This window comes from Abramis brama (assembly GCF_963993115.1).
Source record: "Abramis brama genome assembly, chromosome: 5".
Classification (NCBI taxonomy): domain Eukaryota; kingdom Metazoa; phylum Chordata; class Actinopteri; order Cypriniformes; family Leuciscidae; genus Abramis; species Abramis brama.
Genome location: NC_139967.1, coordinates 45,855,070 through 45,874,205, shown reverse-complemented (window position 1 = coordinate 45,874,205; position 19,136 = coordinate 45,855,070). Strand labels below are relative to the sequence as shown.

The following is a 19,136-nucleotide window of genomic DNA, read 5'->3' as shown; positions in this document are numbered from 1 at the left end:
ACTGGTCAGGCAGCAGAATGCAGCATTTTTAATTGTTTTCGTGGACAACATTGTCGTCTGTACGCGAAAAACGCCAAAAAAAAAAAAATCCAATTTTTTTTACATTTAGTATAAAATTTTGCAAAATTACTTATAGTTAGAATGTCTAAAGTGGGCCATCGAAATAAAGTGTTACTGATGCTCACCAAGGCTGCATTTACAGTAAAATACAGTTTACAGTAAAAACAGTAATATTGTTAAATATTATTACAATTTAAAATGACTGTTTTCTGTGAATATATTGTAAAATGTAATTTATTCCTGTGATCAAAGCTGAATTTTCAGCATCATTACTCCAGTCTTCAGTGTCACATGATCCTTCAGAAATCAGTCTAATATGATGATTTGCTGCTCAAGAAACAGATATTATCTGATCATTATCAATGTTGAAAAACCATGAAACAGGATTTTCAGGATTTTTTTGATGAATACAAAGTTCAAAAGAACAGCATTTATTTGAAATAGAAATTTAAGAAATAGGACATTTGTCAATTTTTGACTTTTTAGATGAACAATTCCTTCAAGGTACAAAAGTACAGAACTGATGACGTCACATGGTGGTTATGAAGCTCATTTATATGAGGGGATGTTCAGTTCAGATCAATATCAAGGAACTTTGCTTCAGTTACGTGTCCTTTCACAGACATAATTGGTAGAAATCGACAACACAGTTTTTCCCCATGGCAATATTGATGAAAGAAGCAATGCTCAAGTGAGAAGCAGACATACAATTCACCTTTCTTCAAATCAAATCAGAACAGCATATAAAGCATGAAAAATCTCCAGGGCATCCATTTTATCTCTTGTAATTGTATTTTGGTTTCCTCTGAAGCCAACATTATGGTTTATCATGTTTTTAAGTGTTCATTGTTTTCACAGTAAGTTGCGCAAGACTGTTCACATTGAGTTCATATTGATATAATGACATTTACATGATACTCCAAGAAACATCAAATAAGAATGAGATAAATTATATGCATTATTGTATGAATGTTTTTCATGGTCATTCTGGTTCTTTTGTGTTATTGCAGTGGCCAATTAGTCCATTATAATATAATATAGCCTATATATTTTAATGATGCTTGTCCACAGGTTGCACAAGATCGTGAGGTAACCTGGATTTCATAATCATATACCATGTTGTTTATATGATACTCCTAAAGTACATGTCATAATCATGGTAATTTGCACATTTTGTTAAAGTAGTAGTCTAAGTTTATTACTATGTGTGTAAAACCTTAACAAGTAGGCCTAATGGTTAATGCTGTTTTTAAGTCTTTGTTATCACTAAGAGTTGTGTAAGTTTGTACCTGTTGTTTAGGCTACATGATACTCCAGTGTCCTTCAAAAAAGTAAGATTTTCATGGTGCGTGTCCAAAACATGGTACCCTATAATTTGTTAATGTAGAAGCATATCACTGTATTACAGTAAATGTGTATAAAACCATAACAAGTATCCTAATGGTTAATTATATTTTAAGTCTTCATTGCTAAAAATAAAAGTTGCGCAAGTGTGAGTTCTTACCAGGTTCTTACACTAAAAAAATGCATCAACCCATGTTTGGGTCAAATATGGACAAACCCAACCGTTGGTTTTTGTCAATATTTGACCCAAACATGGCTTGAAACAACCCAGCATTTTTAGAGTGGCAAGTTTTAATATTCATGATATGATATTTACTTACTTCATAGATTACACTGATCACACTTCATGTACGTCTTCGTGTCCTTAAATGTATGATAGGCTACATATCAAGAAAATAAGTGGTTTTATCACGGTAAGTTTTTGTTAGTGTAGTATTATTTGGTGTATGGTTCTGTGTAAATACGTACCTTAATGTTTTCAAATGTTTGTTATGAGAGCACGTTGCGCAAGAGTGTATTTGTGGACTTCGCTGCGGGTGCAATCTCATGCAAGTTTACATCATTCTTGACATATAGCCATACTGCCCCACAGAATTTTGAGCTACACCCCCTCCGCGCAACATGGTTTCGTCCAGTCACCCGAGAGGACGAGAGAGCGCGGGCCCCTGATGACGCGAGACGGGCCGTTCCATAAATACTCCCGCGTTCCTCAGAGGGGTGACAGATTTCCTGCGCTTTCCAAACGATTGAGTAAAGTAGCCTACAACAAAAGAGAAACTAAAAACGATGAACGGCAACGGAGAAATTAACGGGTTCCATAACTCTCTCATTGAGGAGGACTGCTTCTTGTTTACATCGGAGTCCGTTGGAGAAGGGCATCCAGGTAAAATATCCAAACTTAACATTGAGTGATGTTACAGTATTCAACTCCGCTATTACATAACATGGCAGCACCTGTTCTGCATGTTCACTGTAATAACGTGCGGTTCTATTTTCCGTATTATTTCATTCGATTTTGTTTCTAGCTACATAACTGTATGTGCTTTTATTTGCATTGCAAACGTACATATAATTCATCAATGCTCAGAATAAATTAATGTCGGTCTGATAGACTTGGAAACGCGATTGTACTTTTGTTTCCATGGCTGTGTCTCAAAAAGTAGTGAGCTGCCATCCTAGACAGCATTCTCTCTCTCACACACACACACACTCTCTCTCTCTCTCTCTCTCTCTCTCTCTCTCTCTCTCTCTCTCTCTCTAACGATGAAGTAGGCAGCTCTCCAGGTATTGTATCGAGACACAGCCTCGCGACACGTGGGATCAGACATGCGTTCTCCGCGCAGACTCCGCCCACTCTGCGTTATTATCCATATCTGATCCATATGGTTTTATCAACTCGGTTCTTTCATCTGCAATGAAAGTGATCGAAGACGGGTATCTCCAAAATAACAAAAAAGTACCATAAAGGTTATTTTCAGATACTTTACATTTTAGTTTAGTTTGTTTCAGAAATGGGTTTGTTCGTTATAATATTGGGTAACACTTTATTTACAGTTAATAGTAATAACAGTAAATTATGCATAATTACATGCAACTAACTCTCAACCAAACCCTAATCCTACCCTAACTCTAGTAAGTACATGTAGTTGCTTATAATACTCAGCAATTACACTGTAACAACGACACCTTAAAATAAAGTGTTAGCCACTATTTTCCAGTCCTGTTCCCCATGTACATACTATGCACTTATTATAGTAATAATAACAATAACTGGGTGATAACTACTAACCCTGAACCTATCCCTAAACTTAACTCTAACCCATGTAGTTACCTTATATTACCCAGTACTTTCTTAGGTAAGTGCATTTTGTTTTTATTTAATGGACACATTTTTATTTCTTATAGTTTCAGATGTGATAGTTGAACATTCAGTAGAAAATGCCATTGAACACGGAAGATCTTGGATTATGTAAAATATTATTGGATCTAAACTAATTAGAGAGATTTGGTAAAATAATAATAAAACAATAAAAATAAGTAGAAATTGAAGTTGTATTACACACTGAAAACCCTCTTTTATTCTTCAAATAGCCAACTAGCTCTTCAGATGTGAACCATAACGACAACAGATGCAATACTTCTTTTTCAATCACTTTTATAACTTGAAAACTATAGTTTGCTTTTATTGTGCTTGTCATAAGAGATAGGGGAGAGCCGGGACAGTTGAAACACTTTTCAGATAAATGTCATTTTCTAAGATAAGGCTACAGATAGATTGTTTATTTTTTTTGTGATCAACAGCTCGCATATGTGTTCTCTTAGTATCATGTGTTATTTGGTACAAATATAGAATGATTTAAGTAAAATTTGACTTTGAACGGGAGTTGTGCTTTGCAACACAGGGGTGGGACGGATGAAACATAACAGTTTAAACGGCAACTATTCATCTAATGCTTGTTTTTGTGAACAATACCTGACAAGTAACTTATGTACATTGTTACAAACATATTTTGTAATTTATTTTAATTTAAAGGTTCATATGAACCATTTTTGTTCTGTCGCCCAATAAACAATAGGCGATAAGCCTATGTGCATTTGGTAATCTTTCTAATAGGCTATTTTGACGAAGACAGACAAATCCGTTTACAATTCATTTTCTTACATTTCTTCCTTGAGTCATATTGAGTGTTTGCTAGTTGAATAGCCTGTTATTATTAAGAAAACGAGGTCAACCAGAAGACGATAAATTACATTTATTGAAGATTAAAGATTGGACAATTGATGATCATTAAAGAGATAACGTGTTGCGTAATTGGAAATTAATTTGCATTAAAAGAAACACAAGTCTTGGAACAGTATATGAATCTATGAACAGAATATGACCAGGTTAAACTGGCAGGAGGCGCGGTCGGGACAAGTACATTTAAACCTGTTTTGCCCTTAAACTAAAAAACTCTGCTAATGCACACTTAAGGGTGTGTTGCAGTACTAATACACCTGCCGTATTATCATTACAATGGCAAATGAAACAATAAATACAACTTGTCCCTGGTTTTCGAGGAAATCTCAGTGTTTCATCCTCCCGCGTTTCAATCGTCCCTACAAGATATTATTGTTAACTACTGTCACTAACAGACAATAGAGGGGTTAAACAGCGACTATAAAACACTAAATCACTTTCCTAAACACCTGCAGTACATCAGCATAATTTTAAATTAAAATTCCAAATTAATTCCGAAATTAACCCTAAAGTAAGTACATGTAGTTCATTATTACACAATATAATTACACAGTAACACGAACACCTTAAAATAAAGTGTACTAGTTTTTCTTACAGTATGTGTATAAAGAAATGTAAAACACTTACTGTATGCTGCATCTATCATACGTGTCACACAGAGGTGCTTTTACAGAAACAAATACAATTTCAAATGCATGTACACAAGAATAACTTCTTTAGGAAAATAGATAAGCTTAGTGTGGATTTTGACAAACACATAGAACACTAATTATTGTTATTATTGCATTGTACAGATAAGATATGTGACCAGATAAGTGATGCGGTTTTGGACGCTCACCTGAAGCAAGACCCAGATGCAAAAGTGGCTTGTGGTACGTTGACTTTCTCGAGTTTTGCATGTGTTTTTCGGTCTTCCCCAAAGGTCTGAATAATAATGTTTCATGGCCCCTTTTCATTGTTTTTCTTCTAGAAACTGTAGCCAAGACTGGAATGATTTTGCTGGCAGGAGAGGTGACGTCTCGTGCTGTTGTAGACTATCAAAAGGTGGTCCGTGACACCATAAAACACATCGGCTACGACGACTCAGCCAAGGGTTTGTTTGATGATCCTACATTTTATTATAGATACTGCAGCGTTTACACTAGCATTCAAAAGAGTGGGGTCGGTAAGATGTTTAAAATGTTTTGTAGGCTGCATTTATTTGATCAAAAATACAGTAATATAGTGAAATATTATTATAATTTACAATAACTGGTTTCGATGTGAATATATTTTAAAATGTAATGTATTCCTGTGATCAACACTGAATTTTCAGCATCGTTACTCCAGTATTCATTGTCACATGATCCTTCAGAAATCATTCACTCAAAAAAAAAAATATTTTTGGCTGAACATGATTCTCATGGACAGTGATTGAAACAAGTAAAACCCAATAGAACCAACCATGTACAACCAACTAGAATCAATGGTGTCCATTTAACTTGAATGAATGGTTTTAGTTTAACTTAAAAAAAATGGTTTTCATTTAAATTTAATTATTCAAATAATCCTACTGACCTCAAACCTTTGAATGGTAGTGTACTTCTGAAAGGTAACAAACAAACTAAAAAAAATGTCATCGGAGCAACTGAAACAGATCCATATTCTCTGTCCTGAACCCGTAGGCTTTGATTACAAGACCTGTAATGTCCTGGTGGCCCTGGAGCAGCAGTCTCCAGACATCGCCCAGGGAGTTCACTTAGACCGTGACGAAGAGGACGTTGGAGCCGGCGACCAGGTGAGTCCAAAAATGGCAAAGAAACTCTTTTAATTAAATTTATTTCAATATTAATATTTCCTGTTATTCTTTCAGGGTCTAATGTTCGGTTATGCCACTGATGAGACAGAGGAATGTATGCCACTCACTATTGTGCTCGCCCACAAACTAAATGCCAAGATGGCAGAACTGAGGCGCAACGGCACCCTGCCCTGGCTCCGGCCCGACTCCAAGACTCAGGTCTGCTGGGTCTTTGTTAAAACGTTATACGCCATTAGTCAAACTAACCAGCAATGATGTGAATCGTAACATTCTAAATATTTGTTTTGAAGCAAAAAAAGAAATCGGACAAAAAGACACTTAACGGCTTCAGTGAGGGAAAGGACTAAAATCCCTTTTTTAAGCATTGTGAATTGCATAATCAAATTAAAAATGTTGGAGAAATATAAAACAATTCTTTTTAAGTTGTTGATTTTATCTATAGAAACTATATGTTTTTAGTTTATATTTATATAAAAAATCGCTTATAACATAAAAGTTTGTGTATATGATATATATGTATATGTAAATATATACACAATATATTGTGTATATATTTGTGTGTATATATACAATGTATATATATATACACAAATATATATATAGTGCATATATATATATACTGTATATATACACTATGTAAATATATACTGTGTATATATATATATATATATAAATATATATATATATAAATATAATGATATACACACATATAAACATTAACTTTTATGTTAGTTGTGATTAATCGCGATTAATCGATTTGACAGCACTAATATATATATATATATATATATATATATATATATACACATACACAGCATCATTGGTAATGTCATTTTTCATCACAAATTCAGATGTTAACATGATTATTTTTAAAATAATTTGAAATATTGCAAACAGACAACTAAAGCATATACCATCAGTTAACAACCTCATAGCACACATTAGTTCTGTCTGTAATGTGTATAATCATTATAACGCTTTATAATAATCATTATTAATCATTAAAAATCAATTCCCCCCCCAAAAAAGATGAGTTTTTGCTTCCAGAATCCGACTCTTGCATTCTAATCTGCTGAAAAATCCAGCATGATTTCCATGTTAGTCCAGGCTGGTTTATGATGGTTAGAGCTGGTATAGTGCTGGTCTAGCTGTTCTCAAGCAGAACTGAGCTGGCGTAGCTGGTTCACTAACACTCACGCTTCCCGTTCTGTTCCCAGCATGCAAAACATACCTTATTCTGGTGACCAGCAATGCTGTGTATTGCATTTCAGAACACGAAATGTGTTTTTTGAACACAAATGTTTTTTCTTTTCTTCTTTTTTCGAACAACATAGCTAGAAGTGCATGTACTTGTGTAGAGTGTGTGTCCTGACAGTGCATCATGACTCTGAACAGGTTACTGTGCAGTACAGACAGGATCGTGGTGCCATGCTGCCGGTGCGGGTCCACACTATTGTAGTCTCAGTGCAGCACGATGAAGACATCTGTCTAGATGAGATGCGTGATGCGCTCAAAGATAAAGTCATCAAAGTCGTGGTCCCCTCCGTCTATCTGGATGATGACACCATCTACCACTTGCAGCCCAGTGGCCGCTTCGTCATTGGAGGCCCTCAGGTAGTGACCAGTTTTGTAAATCTTCAATAAAGTTATAATACTTACATGAATGAGTAGCAAGGTGTTATTTATTTTTTCTTCACACTAATATAAACGCTACTCCACTCATGTAGGGTGACGCCGGCCTGACTGGTCGTAAGATCATTGTGGATACCTATGGAGGTTGGGGAGCCCATGGTGGAGGAGCTTTCTCAGGAAAGGATTACACTAAAGTGGACCGTTCTGCTGCGTACGCTGCCCGCTGGGTGGCCAAATCTCTAGTGAAGGCCAAACTGTGCAGGCGTGTTCTTGTGCAGGTCAGTCGCCCAGATATGTTGTGTTCTGCTGAGCAAGTATAATTCTTTGAAGTTGATCAAGTTTAACACTGTGTCCTAACTACACGCGACGCGCGATAAAAGGCATCTTTTCCATGTTAATCAGAGTGTTTGTCCTAACCGGCCGCGACGATTCTATTTTAGAAACGGTTTCTATTTTTCTGCGACGTCGCGCTGGAACTATAATCACAAAGTGTGGCAGTGATAACCTCAGGTACTGTTTATGTGCTTTATTTAATGTTAAAAGCGTGAAATGTGACTTTAAATATCATTTAGTGCTCCAGCTTTGTAGCTGTAAAAGCAACAATGGATAATTCACCTCAGATCTTGAAATTAAACAAATGGAAACAAGAACGTTTAAACTGTGAACAAAGAAGTGTATTCTTTGACAAAGATTGTATTAGTAACTCAGTAACCTGTGTATTTATAATAATGTTTAAATGGTGTAATATTTGTGAATTTGATTATGTAGCTACTTATACAATTTCTTGCGAGTGCCGTCAAGATTACTCTCTAGTGCCGTGAGACTCCGCCCACACGCTGTTCTGATTGGCTGAGGGTTTTGATTGGACAGACAAATTATTTGTCGTTGGAATCTTATCGCATCGCGTCTGGTTAGGACAAGGTGTAAGTTTAAGTTAGGTTTATTTATAGCACCATTACAACAGCAGAAGCTGACCAATGTGCTTTACAACATCGGATAAAATAAATACAAGCAAAAGCAGTAGAAAACTAATATCACAAAAATAAAATCAGAGACAATTTTCAAACTAAACAGCAAGAAAATCAAAATACTAACAGAAGTCAAATACAAAAATAATCATCAAGGAACATTAAAAGCAATAGAAAAATAATGAGTTTTAAGCTAGCAGATTTAAAAGATCAAGTTCATCAATATGTTTGAAATTTCCTTCACTATGATACAGGTTGCTTATGCTATTGGAGTGGCCCATCCTCTTTCCATTTCCATCTTCCACTATGGCACATCCCAAAAGAGTGAGCAGGAGCTGCTGAAAATAGTCAAGAAAAACTTTGATCTTCGTCCAGGAGTCATTGTGAGGTAACAGCTGCTGTCTTTACACACCTCTCACTCGCTTTTATATGTCTTTATCTTTCAGCTTAACAGGTTTGGGTGTAAATCTTTCCTTTTTCTTTTGCTTCTGTCTGTGCTTCACCTTTTTTGGGTCTTTGCATCCCTCAATTCCATCAGACAGATTATAATAACTCTTAGCAAACTCGTTAAAATATTTTCAATGCAATTATTCAAGATTCAGTACATAAAGAGTCAATAATAGAATGAAAAGCAAGAAATTGGTCTTACTGACCCCAAACAGTGCATGATGTTTGTATCTAACAAATACAGCATCAAGTATTAAAAGAGACATTCAGAAATTGAAAAGTAATAATGTAAAATAAAAATGAAATTACTGGAATTGTTACAACATGATTGTTACACACACACACACACTACTGCAAAGCAGTGCTCTTTTAAAGCAGTCAGTACATACGTACGTAGAAAAATTAGTATTGTTTCTTATTTTAGTCATAGATAAGACAATACCTTAATGAACTTAATCTAATTACAGAATTCACATTTTTACCCAAAATTTGCGTGTACTTTGTGAATATTGAGTTGTTAGCTTAGCAACATGCTAAAGTCAAACTTGTTTGGAATAAAGTGCATTAGTGCCTGTCCACTTTTTCAGTGCCGTTGGTTCCGGACGTATTTTTTCCATTCATTTTTCCCATAGAGATTTTTAAAAAGTCTTTGTTAAAGCATTATAAGTCATTAACCAAGCCAACCAGCAATAAAGTGAATTTTTTAAAGTTAAATGCAAGTTATATATACCAATATTTAAGTGTTTTGCGAGAATAGCAAAGCCAACTTGATTACGTAATTTGCAGAGCTTCATGTTCCCTGCTAAGCTCTTTTGGTGTGATTCGCTCAGCGCGACTCTCTGATTGGTAAAATTTTCCGTACAGCATCATGGGTAATGTAGTTTTTCAACACAAATTCCACTGTTAAACAATTATTTCAAAAAATAACTTGAAATAATGCAAACAGATGGCTTGATCGAAAGCATATTACTAACTTCAGGGCTCACAGTAGGTCTGTCTGTATTCTGTAATGGTTTATAAGTCATCATTAAAAATCAATTCCTCTTTGGAGAAAATTAGGATGCACGATATATCGGCCACCATATCGGTATCGTCAATATATGTTCATTTTTACAATAAATATACATTTTATTTTTTATATATGGCCCAATAAAACAATTTAGCCGATATATTAAAGCCAATAAATAATGGATTATTTCCTTCAGCTGAGACACTTTGGTTTTGAATTGCTTGAAATATGATTGGAATCACTTCAAAAAAGTTAAATACAGTTCAGTGCAACACAAGTCTGTCTCATATAGGTTATATAAAATTATAATGAGAACATTATAATAGTGTGCTTGGGTCATGGCTTTTAAGGGTGAGACTTTTGTTTTTGTAATCAGGCTCTCAAAAATTAAATGACTTGAATTTAGATTTATCGGCCAATATATCGGTTATCGGCTTTCAAATATAAAGAATTATACCATGGTCTGGGTGAATACTCGATTCTGATTGGCTGCAGGGTGTCCATTAAAAAGTGATAGAGGACACCTAGTAAAGGAGTTCTGGTGAAACTGACTGTTTACCATTCGAAATTAATAAATAAATGCGCTGGCTACATCAGCTGTGAGTAACCATAGCAACAGGCAGTAAACTGAAGGGTTCTACGAGCTGAGCGGACTATAAATATCTCCGGTTGCTAAATAAATGTGTTATTTGGCAAGTGACCATGGTATAAGCGGGTTAATGCCCTTCGAGGTGTCCATTGTCAGGTATTAATGGACTTCGGCGAAGGCAGCGCGTCGGACGGTTCACGCCTCGCCATCGTCCATTAATACCTGACAATGGACACCTCGTCGGGCATTAACCCTTACTTATCGGTGATTGGTATCGGCCAAAATTTTCATATCGGTGCATTTCTAGAGAAAATTAATCTCCGGGATCTGACCGTTGCACTCAATTGACCGTGAGCATTCGAGTCTCTCATGCACTTTATATCTCTACTTGTGTGACACACATTAGTGAGCATGAAGAGCGTTTCAAATCAGCCACTTGTGGTTAGAAAACTCTCTAGTGTGGAACAGAGCCATCATGTTTCCTCTCTGGATTCATGGTTCACTAAAGTGGAAAGGTTCGAGTGCTTAGCTTAGTGTTTGCTATTAGACTTGCTCTCTATTTCATGCTGCGGTTTCCTTCTTCAGGGTGACTAGTGCGTGTAACGGTAAGTGACCGCTTCATCTCCTCTCTGGCTGGCTGGGTGTACAAACGCACACTTGAAGTATTTGCTACATGATCATCTTTTTAACTGCACACAGTTTCATTTTGATGAGTCAATAATCCATGGCCAATGTGTTTTAGGGAGCTGGAGCTGAAGAAGCCAATATATCAGAAGACTGCTGCTTACGGCCACTTTGGCCGTGACTCTTTCTCTTGGGAAGTGCCCAAAAAGCTGCACTACTAAACCTTTTGTTAAGGTTTTTCCTCTCTAGGCCTGCTGGTGTATTCTACAGAGAAGCCCGCATGGCTTATGGGGAGAAGTCTTATTCTGGTACAAGTCCTGCTGGTCCATCTTTTTCTTTCATTTTCCCATCATATTGCATCATCATCAACCATTGCACTTGTTCATCAGCATTAGGATAAAGGAAGTGTACTACACAGATTAATGTGTTCATTTTAAATGTAAGAATTGTAAACTGGGTGGCCAGTATTAACTATGGCTTTTGATTTTATGCACCACTATCACCACTGTATTATAAGCATTCCCAACCATTTTTAGTACTTTTAAACAATAGCCGCGTTTCCACAGTCGGGCCAGTGCGAGCCAGGGCTTCAAACGGGCCGGGCGGGGCTAATAGCCTCGGGTCTGGAGCAACGAGCCCAAAATCTGCTGCGTTACTTTACACTGTCGGGCCAGAAGCTCCACAGCGCTTCACTAAACCTGCCCCTAACACGCCTCTCTGGATCAACGTCACACTAACACATCATTTCACCAACAAATGGAAGTTTTATCAGAAAACTAATCAGAAAGAAATCACTGGAAACGGCATGATCGCAAAACAAACATGATAAAAGCGAGCGTTTGCTGGCATTTTTGTTGTTTACTTGAATATTTAAAACCCAAGAATCATGTTTTACCACAGGTTTACAATAAAAAGTGATACATTGATCATAATGAATTAATTTGAGTCAAAATTGCACATTAGTCACACAGAAATAAAGTGGTTTACTGTTAGGTTTATTTCACAAAAGAAAGAGGACACACTTATTCAGTCGCGTCTGTTTCTGTTTATTTGGTAGTTACAGGACATATTTACATCACATTTAGAAAGAATGATAATTTCTACATATATGCCACCATAAATACGACCTGAGGAGCTTTAGCACTCTCTCCCAGTAGGCTAGTTATTTTCAGTCAGAGAAACAGAGGAAGCTCCGGAAAAAAAAGTTGCTTTATTTTATGTTAGTCCGGTATAAAGAGACGAGACGTAGACTACCGACAGATAAAATACAAACATGATTGTGATAGCCTTTATGATTTCTCTGATTTCTTCAAGCGTTCATATTTACTATGGTAATAGTGCGCATAGTCTTTTGCATCGCGTATACATATTTCTACCTTATACGGTGATCAGAATCCACATCGGATCACAAACAGAAGGCATTCAGACATGAAAGTGATTGAACAAGGCCGATCAAGCCCCGGAAGTGACAGTGGAGACGCGACTGGGCCCGGCATGCACTACTACGACAGTGGAAACACGGCTAATGTGTATTATTTATTTGTGCTGTCATATTGTACTCTGGAGGTCAACTGTTATGCTGTATGTTGCTGTTCTTGGTCTCTTCCCTAGTGCTCTGTGGTTCCCAAGTGTCTTACAGAAAAACTTTGGGGACCAGCCAGAAGGAAAGTGTTTGCTGCAGTGCCACTTCTTTTGGCCAATACTCTAATGCACTGTAAGATGCTAATTGTATTTCTTCTTTCACACTCTCGTCTTTTCTTGAACAGAGGGATAGCAATTTTGGCTGGTGTTGTACAGAGAAACTAGCCATGTTTACATGCATACTCTCTCTCTCTTTCTCTCTCTCTCTCTCTCTCTCTCTCTATATATATATATATATTTCTCTACCTACCTTCCAGTTTTAATTTATTTTTAACAATAAAATGTTTTCTATTATGATGTTGTTGTGTCTTTTTCTTTCTGTTTATAGAAATATGAAAAATAGAAAATTAGAAATTAGGTTTGAATTATATTCATATAATACAAAAGTAGGTACTTTATTGAAACATTTAAGATGGCCATAAGTTAATGATTGTACTGCGTTATATCAGCATTCAAACTCAAATGTGTAGTTTATCAAGAGACAGTGAACTGACTTAAACCAGCAGGTGGAAACAAATTATGGTTCCAAGTTTTACTATGGTAAAATATTTCCTGAGGTGATGCTGGAAGATTCATTGTGTTATTTGAATGGTTCATGTTTGATAAGACGATGTGCTGCAAGGATGATGTGTTTTTGTAGGCCAGACCTAACCTGGAAATCCAGACCTAAATCTGAAAGATTAATGGTCTGGCGTCGACTAATGAAAATCGGCCAGCTCGAGGGGCGGCACCAAGCATGCATTTGAAAATCTCACTGCACGCAAATGGATAACACTACGACCAATCACAACAAGCCCCATACGCTTAGCTACCAGTGGAGCTAACTGGAAGATTAGACTCTTGCCGTGTCCGGACGGCGAAACAGCAAAAACGCACTTCTTGCAAAGGAACGATTTGAGCGCCGTCTTCTGTTCCTCTTTTAGATAAAAAGCCAAGTCTAACTCGTTCATTGTAGCGGCCAAAGCCATTTCAAACAGCTGGTGTTCATTCATAGCCATCTTGCAATGTTTACTAATGACTTCGACGTCACAGCGCTGTCGTCATCTTTAGCTCGCCTCTGGCCCGCCTATATCAGATAACCCGATGTGATTGGTGCAGCTCGGATACAAGGGCATATTTAATGAGCATCATTACTCGACGCCAGAGTAAACTCGCTGAGCAAATTCAACTTGTGCTCTTGCGAGAACTCTGGATTACCAGGGTAGGCCAAACCCAGAAACGAGTTGCATTTTAGCACTTCCATTTCCATTGTCCTGAAGTCACTGGGTTTTTTGATAAATACCTGAAATAAGGTATGTGGTTTAAACAAGAACAGGATATTTTATTATATAACATAAAATTCATCAGTACCCTCTTGTGATTTCTTCTCTCTTTTACTTGTCATGAAAAACGAGGATGCTAACAAGCATCTAAATGGGACTCCAGAGGTGGTCGGGATATTAAACATCACACCGAACAGATAAACTCCTCTACTCACTAGTTGCTTTCACACCCTTATTGTGTGTATAATTGTGCTCCCGCAAACTATTCTATCTCAAGGAATTTTCAGGAGAAGTGTTTTTAAATAAAGAAAAGCTTACGGGTGTTGTAGTTCGTTCATAGCCTTACGTTTAACATTTCATTTCTGGGGCAGTTTTGTGACATTCGTGACGATTACTGTCCAAAAGCCAATGGAAAAATCCCATTCACCTTTTGTCAAGTGAACTATAGGTTGATGCTACTGTCGACCTACAAGAATATGTCATCGCCACAGCGCTCTGTTTAACGACACCGTTTTCAACTAAAAACTCAAACCTTTTTGTGTTTTTGTCCCGTTCATTTACACAACAGAGTTTTGGGGGCCTAAAAATGGGTTTCAAAGTTTTTGAAAACGACACCGTCATCATCTCCGTGTAAGCTACAACAACGTGAATTAGTGAAAACGGTGACGTCATGCACGTGTTCAGTCTATAAATGTGTAGTTTCTTCACAAAGTGACACTGCCGACTACTGGCCTGGCAGCAGAATGCAGCGTTCTTAATGTTTTTCCCGTTGTTGCCTGTACGTTAAAAATGCAAAGGAAAAACTTTTCTGCTTTCAGTACATCGTTGTCGTGTGAACGTACCCAAAGACTATAATCTCAGATTATGTAATTTGAACCACTAAAACACCTGTTTTTGCCAGATTTTATTCAAAATGGCGTCACACCCATTCATCGTTCAATTTCGTTTGAAGTATATTAGGGCCTTAACTGTTTCAATGGGCACTTTTAAACAGCAGCTGCAGTGATACGATGACTTTACCAATTGGCTTCTTTTATGAGAGTTGCCATATTGTGCATTGCAGTTTCTCCCATTCTACAAGTGAACCATTTCAGCAACATACGGTTTCACCCCCCAAATCCCCTTGTAATTCACAACTGGCTACCGATCTCTCTGTGGTTTCCCTGAGTGGTCATAACTTAATAGGGTTCATCTTTATGAGTAGGAGCAGTCAGCTGATCTGTGCTGTCTTAGCACATCGAATATTATCTATCACTGGTCCTGCTGTATGATATAGATTATTACTGTAGATAAATACAGTATTTCTCTATCAATGAAAAATACACCTTTTTAGTTTACAGCTATGAATAACGCGTTTTTATACATATATTTTTAGAACTGTTATTACGTTTTGGAAAAGGTTGTTTCAAATGAAGTATAATTATAAAGTAATTTTATCCCTTAAAACTCATCTTTGATCACCAAAATTACATATTTAAATGTTTTTCCTTGAAAAAAAAAAAATTCTTCATGCCTTGAAATATCTTGAATGTAACTCGACACCCTTGCCTGATTTAGTACGCGGTTCTATGAATATGCAAATGAGCCCCGCCTCCACTCACTCACAGCAGCTCAGAGATCCACTCGTTGACGATCACAAGTTGATCTGATTGGTTGCAAGGTAGTTTGTGACGTCAGAAACACCAGCGATTTCAAAGCGTGTTTTTGAGACTGTCTTTGGTTCACTGCAGTTTTAAGGAGAAAATACTCAGCAATGGTGTCGACTTATGAATTTACATATGGTTTGTCTTAAAGCATATTAAAAACACCACATAGACATATAAACAACATTAAAAGCTTGATTTTCACCACAGGAGGACTTTAACAGCATTGTTTAGTGTTTGCTTTAAGTGCTCAATGGTGAATCAACAGTTGCATTAGTGCTTTTGATAGTTGCATGCACAGAAACAGCTACCAGAGAATCATATTCATATTCTGCTCTTCAGTAACACAGTTCTACAGTTACACTGTACCAAGCACCAATCGCATGTGTGATCAAGTTACGTCTAACATGCTTACTTTCCAAATTCCAATATCAATCACTGGACATGTTTCGTTTCATTTGCCAAGGGTCAGGGAACACCATCAGTGTGTTTCACTTGCTTATATTTTTATCTTGCATAATATGAATGGCATGTACAGTACTGATATGAGCTGACTGGTGTGAAACAGTATCTTACATCATTCTACTAAAAATAAGTGTCAGCTCAATTAAAGGTTAAATAATAAACTCACGCAGCGTGTTAGGCCATACCTACCACGTGCCCAGTTATGAAATGATTCAATAAAACAACACAGCCAAACATGGGAAACCAGTTGTTTTGTGCATCATTTCACATTATGTTTCAGTAACAACTTCGAACTTTGGGAATGGAAATACCTTCTGACGAATCTGACCTTCACAATCGCAGCTCCATTTGGAGGTTGCACACACTGCCCATTATTGCATCATCCAGTTATCAGAGAGCCTAACGCCACGGGACAGTAGAGGAGCCAGAACTGTTTGAAGGCTCAATCGGACTGAAAAGTCTTCATGTAAACACTTATGCTTGATCCAAATGAGCTCAATTTGCATTAAAAGGGGGTAGACCTGAAATAATCAAAACAGGAAAAAAATAAGCATGTAAATACTTCAATCCGATTTTTTTTAAAAGGGATAGTTCACCCAAAAATGAAATTTCTCACCCTCAAGCCTTTCTAGGTGTAAATGACTTTCTTTTTAAGACGAATACAATCGGAGTTATTTAAAAAAGAAAATGTTCTGGCTCTTCCAAGCTTTATAATGGCAGTGAATAGAGGAATAGATTTTGAAGCCCAAAAAGGTGCATCCATCCATGATAAAAGTAATCCACACGGCTCTGGGGGGTTTGTAAAGGCCTTCTGAAGCACAGCGATGCGTTTACAAGAGTTTACCAGAGCCCTTTTATAATAAGATCTCTAACATCAAGGCAGCTTTTTCGTTCTAGTTTTGTTTGGAATAGAGTGGCTACAGGCCAAAACCTCTAAACGAATTAGCATTTTAGCACTTCCGCTTCCATTGTCAATGGGTTTTTTTTTATGGGTTTTTGGTTAAATGCTTGAAATAAGGTCTGTGGTGAACACAAGCTCAAGAAATTTTCACGTTTTATTCTATGATATAAAATTGAGGTTGCTAACAAGTGGCTAAATGGGTCAAAAGTGTATGTAGGGGACATTAAACATCATCGCACCGAACAGATAAACTCACTCACCAGTCGCTTTCACAGCCTCATTGTGTTTTTAATCACGCTCTTACAAACTATTCTAACCCAAACTTTAAGGAAAATGTTATAAAATAAAGACTGGAAGAGTTGTTGGAAGCTTAATGATGACGTTGAAGTGTATGGTGTAGTTCGTTAAAAGCCTACATTTATCTTTTGACTAACGTGAGTTATCCTGTGAGAAGAACATGAGACGCAGGTCAGGATGTCATCAGAGCCAAGAAGTAAATACTTAAATACGCGCTACTGGATTATGTCCAGAAGAGAGAGAAATAGAAATGGAAGGACATGTGGAAAGGCCAAGGCATTTTAAATTTCACATGTTCAATGAGGCCACCAGTCTAGATTGATGTTTTAGTCTTATTCTCTATGAAACCACATAAAGATAACATCAAATGACAACATCATATTAACACGGAGATGTCTTACACCGTGTCTACACCAAGTTTTGTTTATAAAATAAAAACAAAAATGACTTATGTAATGCTTGAATTGCAAAAAATATAGTACTTATGGTTTAAAATATGGTAAAGGAATGGGAAGCATCACTTTTACAATTAAAATACTGTAAAATTGCAACATGGAGACATGCACGTGCAGGGGTGTGCATGTGCTAGACTCCCCAAATGTCTTTGGTCCCTGAGCATCCAATCAGGATGCGGTGTGACGGGTGAGGTCGTGATGTGGGCGGAGCATGGATGCATGGGAATGTGAACATTTGTCTTCTCTCACACGAGGGGCAAGCGCACTCACTCACTATATGGAGGGGGGTTTGATCCAGTGTCATACACTCACTGCCTCGAAGGGCCTCTAAAGCCTGTGGAAATGGCCCCCCCCCCTTTGGAGTACTCTTATGTAATATGTGCATTGTGCACAAATTCTGATTAGATACTTGTGTTTTTTAACATTTAAAGTAGCATTACTGACAAATTCAAAGTACTGTTCAAAGTACAGCTTTCTAACCATATAAAATTATGGCTTTGAATAAGTGCATTTGCTACTTGGTATTTATATCTAAAATAGATCCATCCAGCTCTAAAATCCGACGAGTCTCATTGAAGGTATTTGTCAAATTGCCAAAATGTACATACCTGAGATAACACTGCAACTGAAATCCAAGTTAGTACAGGCTTGCTATAAGCAGCCCACAGGCTAACCAGGGCTGCCACTCCCTGAGATTACTGACACCTTTTAAAGGGTTAGTTCACCCAAAAATGAAAAGATTAATTACTCGCCCTCATGTCGTTCCAAACCTGTAAGACTTTCGTTCATCTTCAGAACACAAATGAAGATCTTTTTAATGAAATCTGACTGATTTCTGTCCCGCCATTGACAGCTACGCAACTACCACTTTAACACTTCAAAAAGTTCATAAAGAGATGGTAAACTAATCCAATTTTCTGAAGAGACTTGATCACTTTAAATGATGAACAAAATTGAATTTAGGCTATTGTTCACAATTAAATATTGATCAGCGAGCATAAACAGAAGCTCAAACGTGATCTGTAACACGAGAATTAACCCCATTGGTTCTCGCACGTCAAGCGAACGCGTTTGAGCTTCCGTTGACCAAACTGGTGTGTGAGTTGATGAATGTTTATATGTGAATAGAAGCCCAAATTCAATCTGTTCATCATATAAAGCGATCAAGTCTCTTCAGAAAAGTTTGACTAAACCGCTCAATTCATTTGGATTAGTTTTACGGTCTCTTTATGAACTTTTTGAAGCGTCAAAGTGGTAGTTG

The 19,136-nt window shown here is 37.0% G+C and overlaps 1 protein-coding gene across 2 annotated transcripts; it reads left to right on the top strand.

Moving 5' to 3' along the window:
- Window positions 1-2,055: 2,055 nt before the first annotated feature.
- Window positions 2,056-13,146, top strand: mat2ab (methionine adenosyltransferase 2Ab; the record flags this gene model as incomplete). 2 transcript variants are annotated; one of them, XM_084114490.1, is made up of 9 exons in its annotated part: window positions 2,056-2,287; window positions 4,939-5,016; window positions 5,115-5,237; window positions 5,809-5,921; window positions 5,997-6,140; window positions 7,338-7,556; window positions 7,670-7,852; window positions 8,797-8,930; window positions 11,330-13,146. In XM_084114490.1, exons 1-9 carry the CDS (start codon window positions 2,191-2,193, stop codon window positions 11,430-11,432), a joined length of 1,194 nt encoding a protein of 397 aa, XP_083970616.1. In that variant the 5' UTR covers window positions 2,056-2,190. The 2 variants fall into 2 exon arrangements, with proteins under 2 accessions (XP_083970616.1, XP_083970617.1); XM_084114491.1 differs by lacking the exon at window positions 11,330-13,146 and having other exon boundaries at window positions 2,116-2,287; window positions 8,797-8,934.
- Between the last annotated feature and the right edge of the window lie 5,990 nt (window positions 13,147-19,136).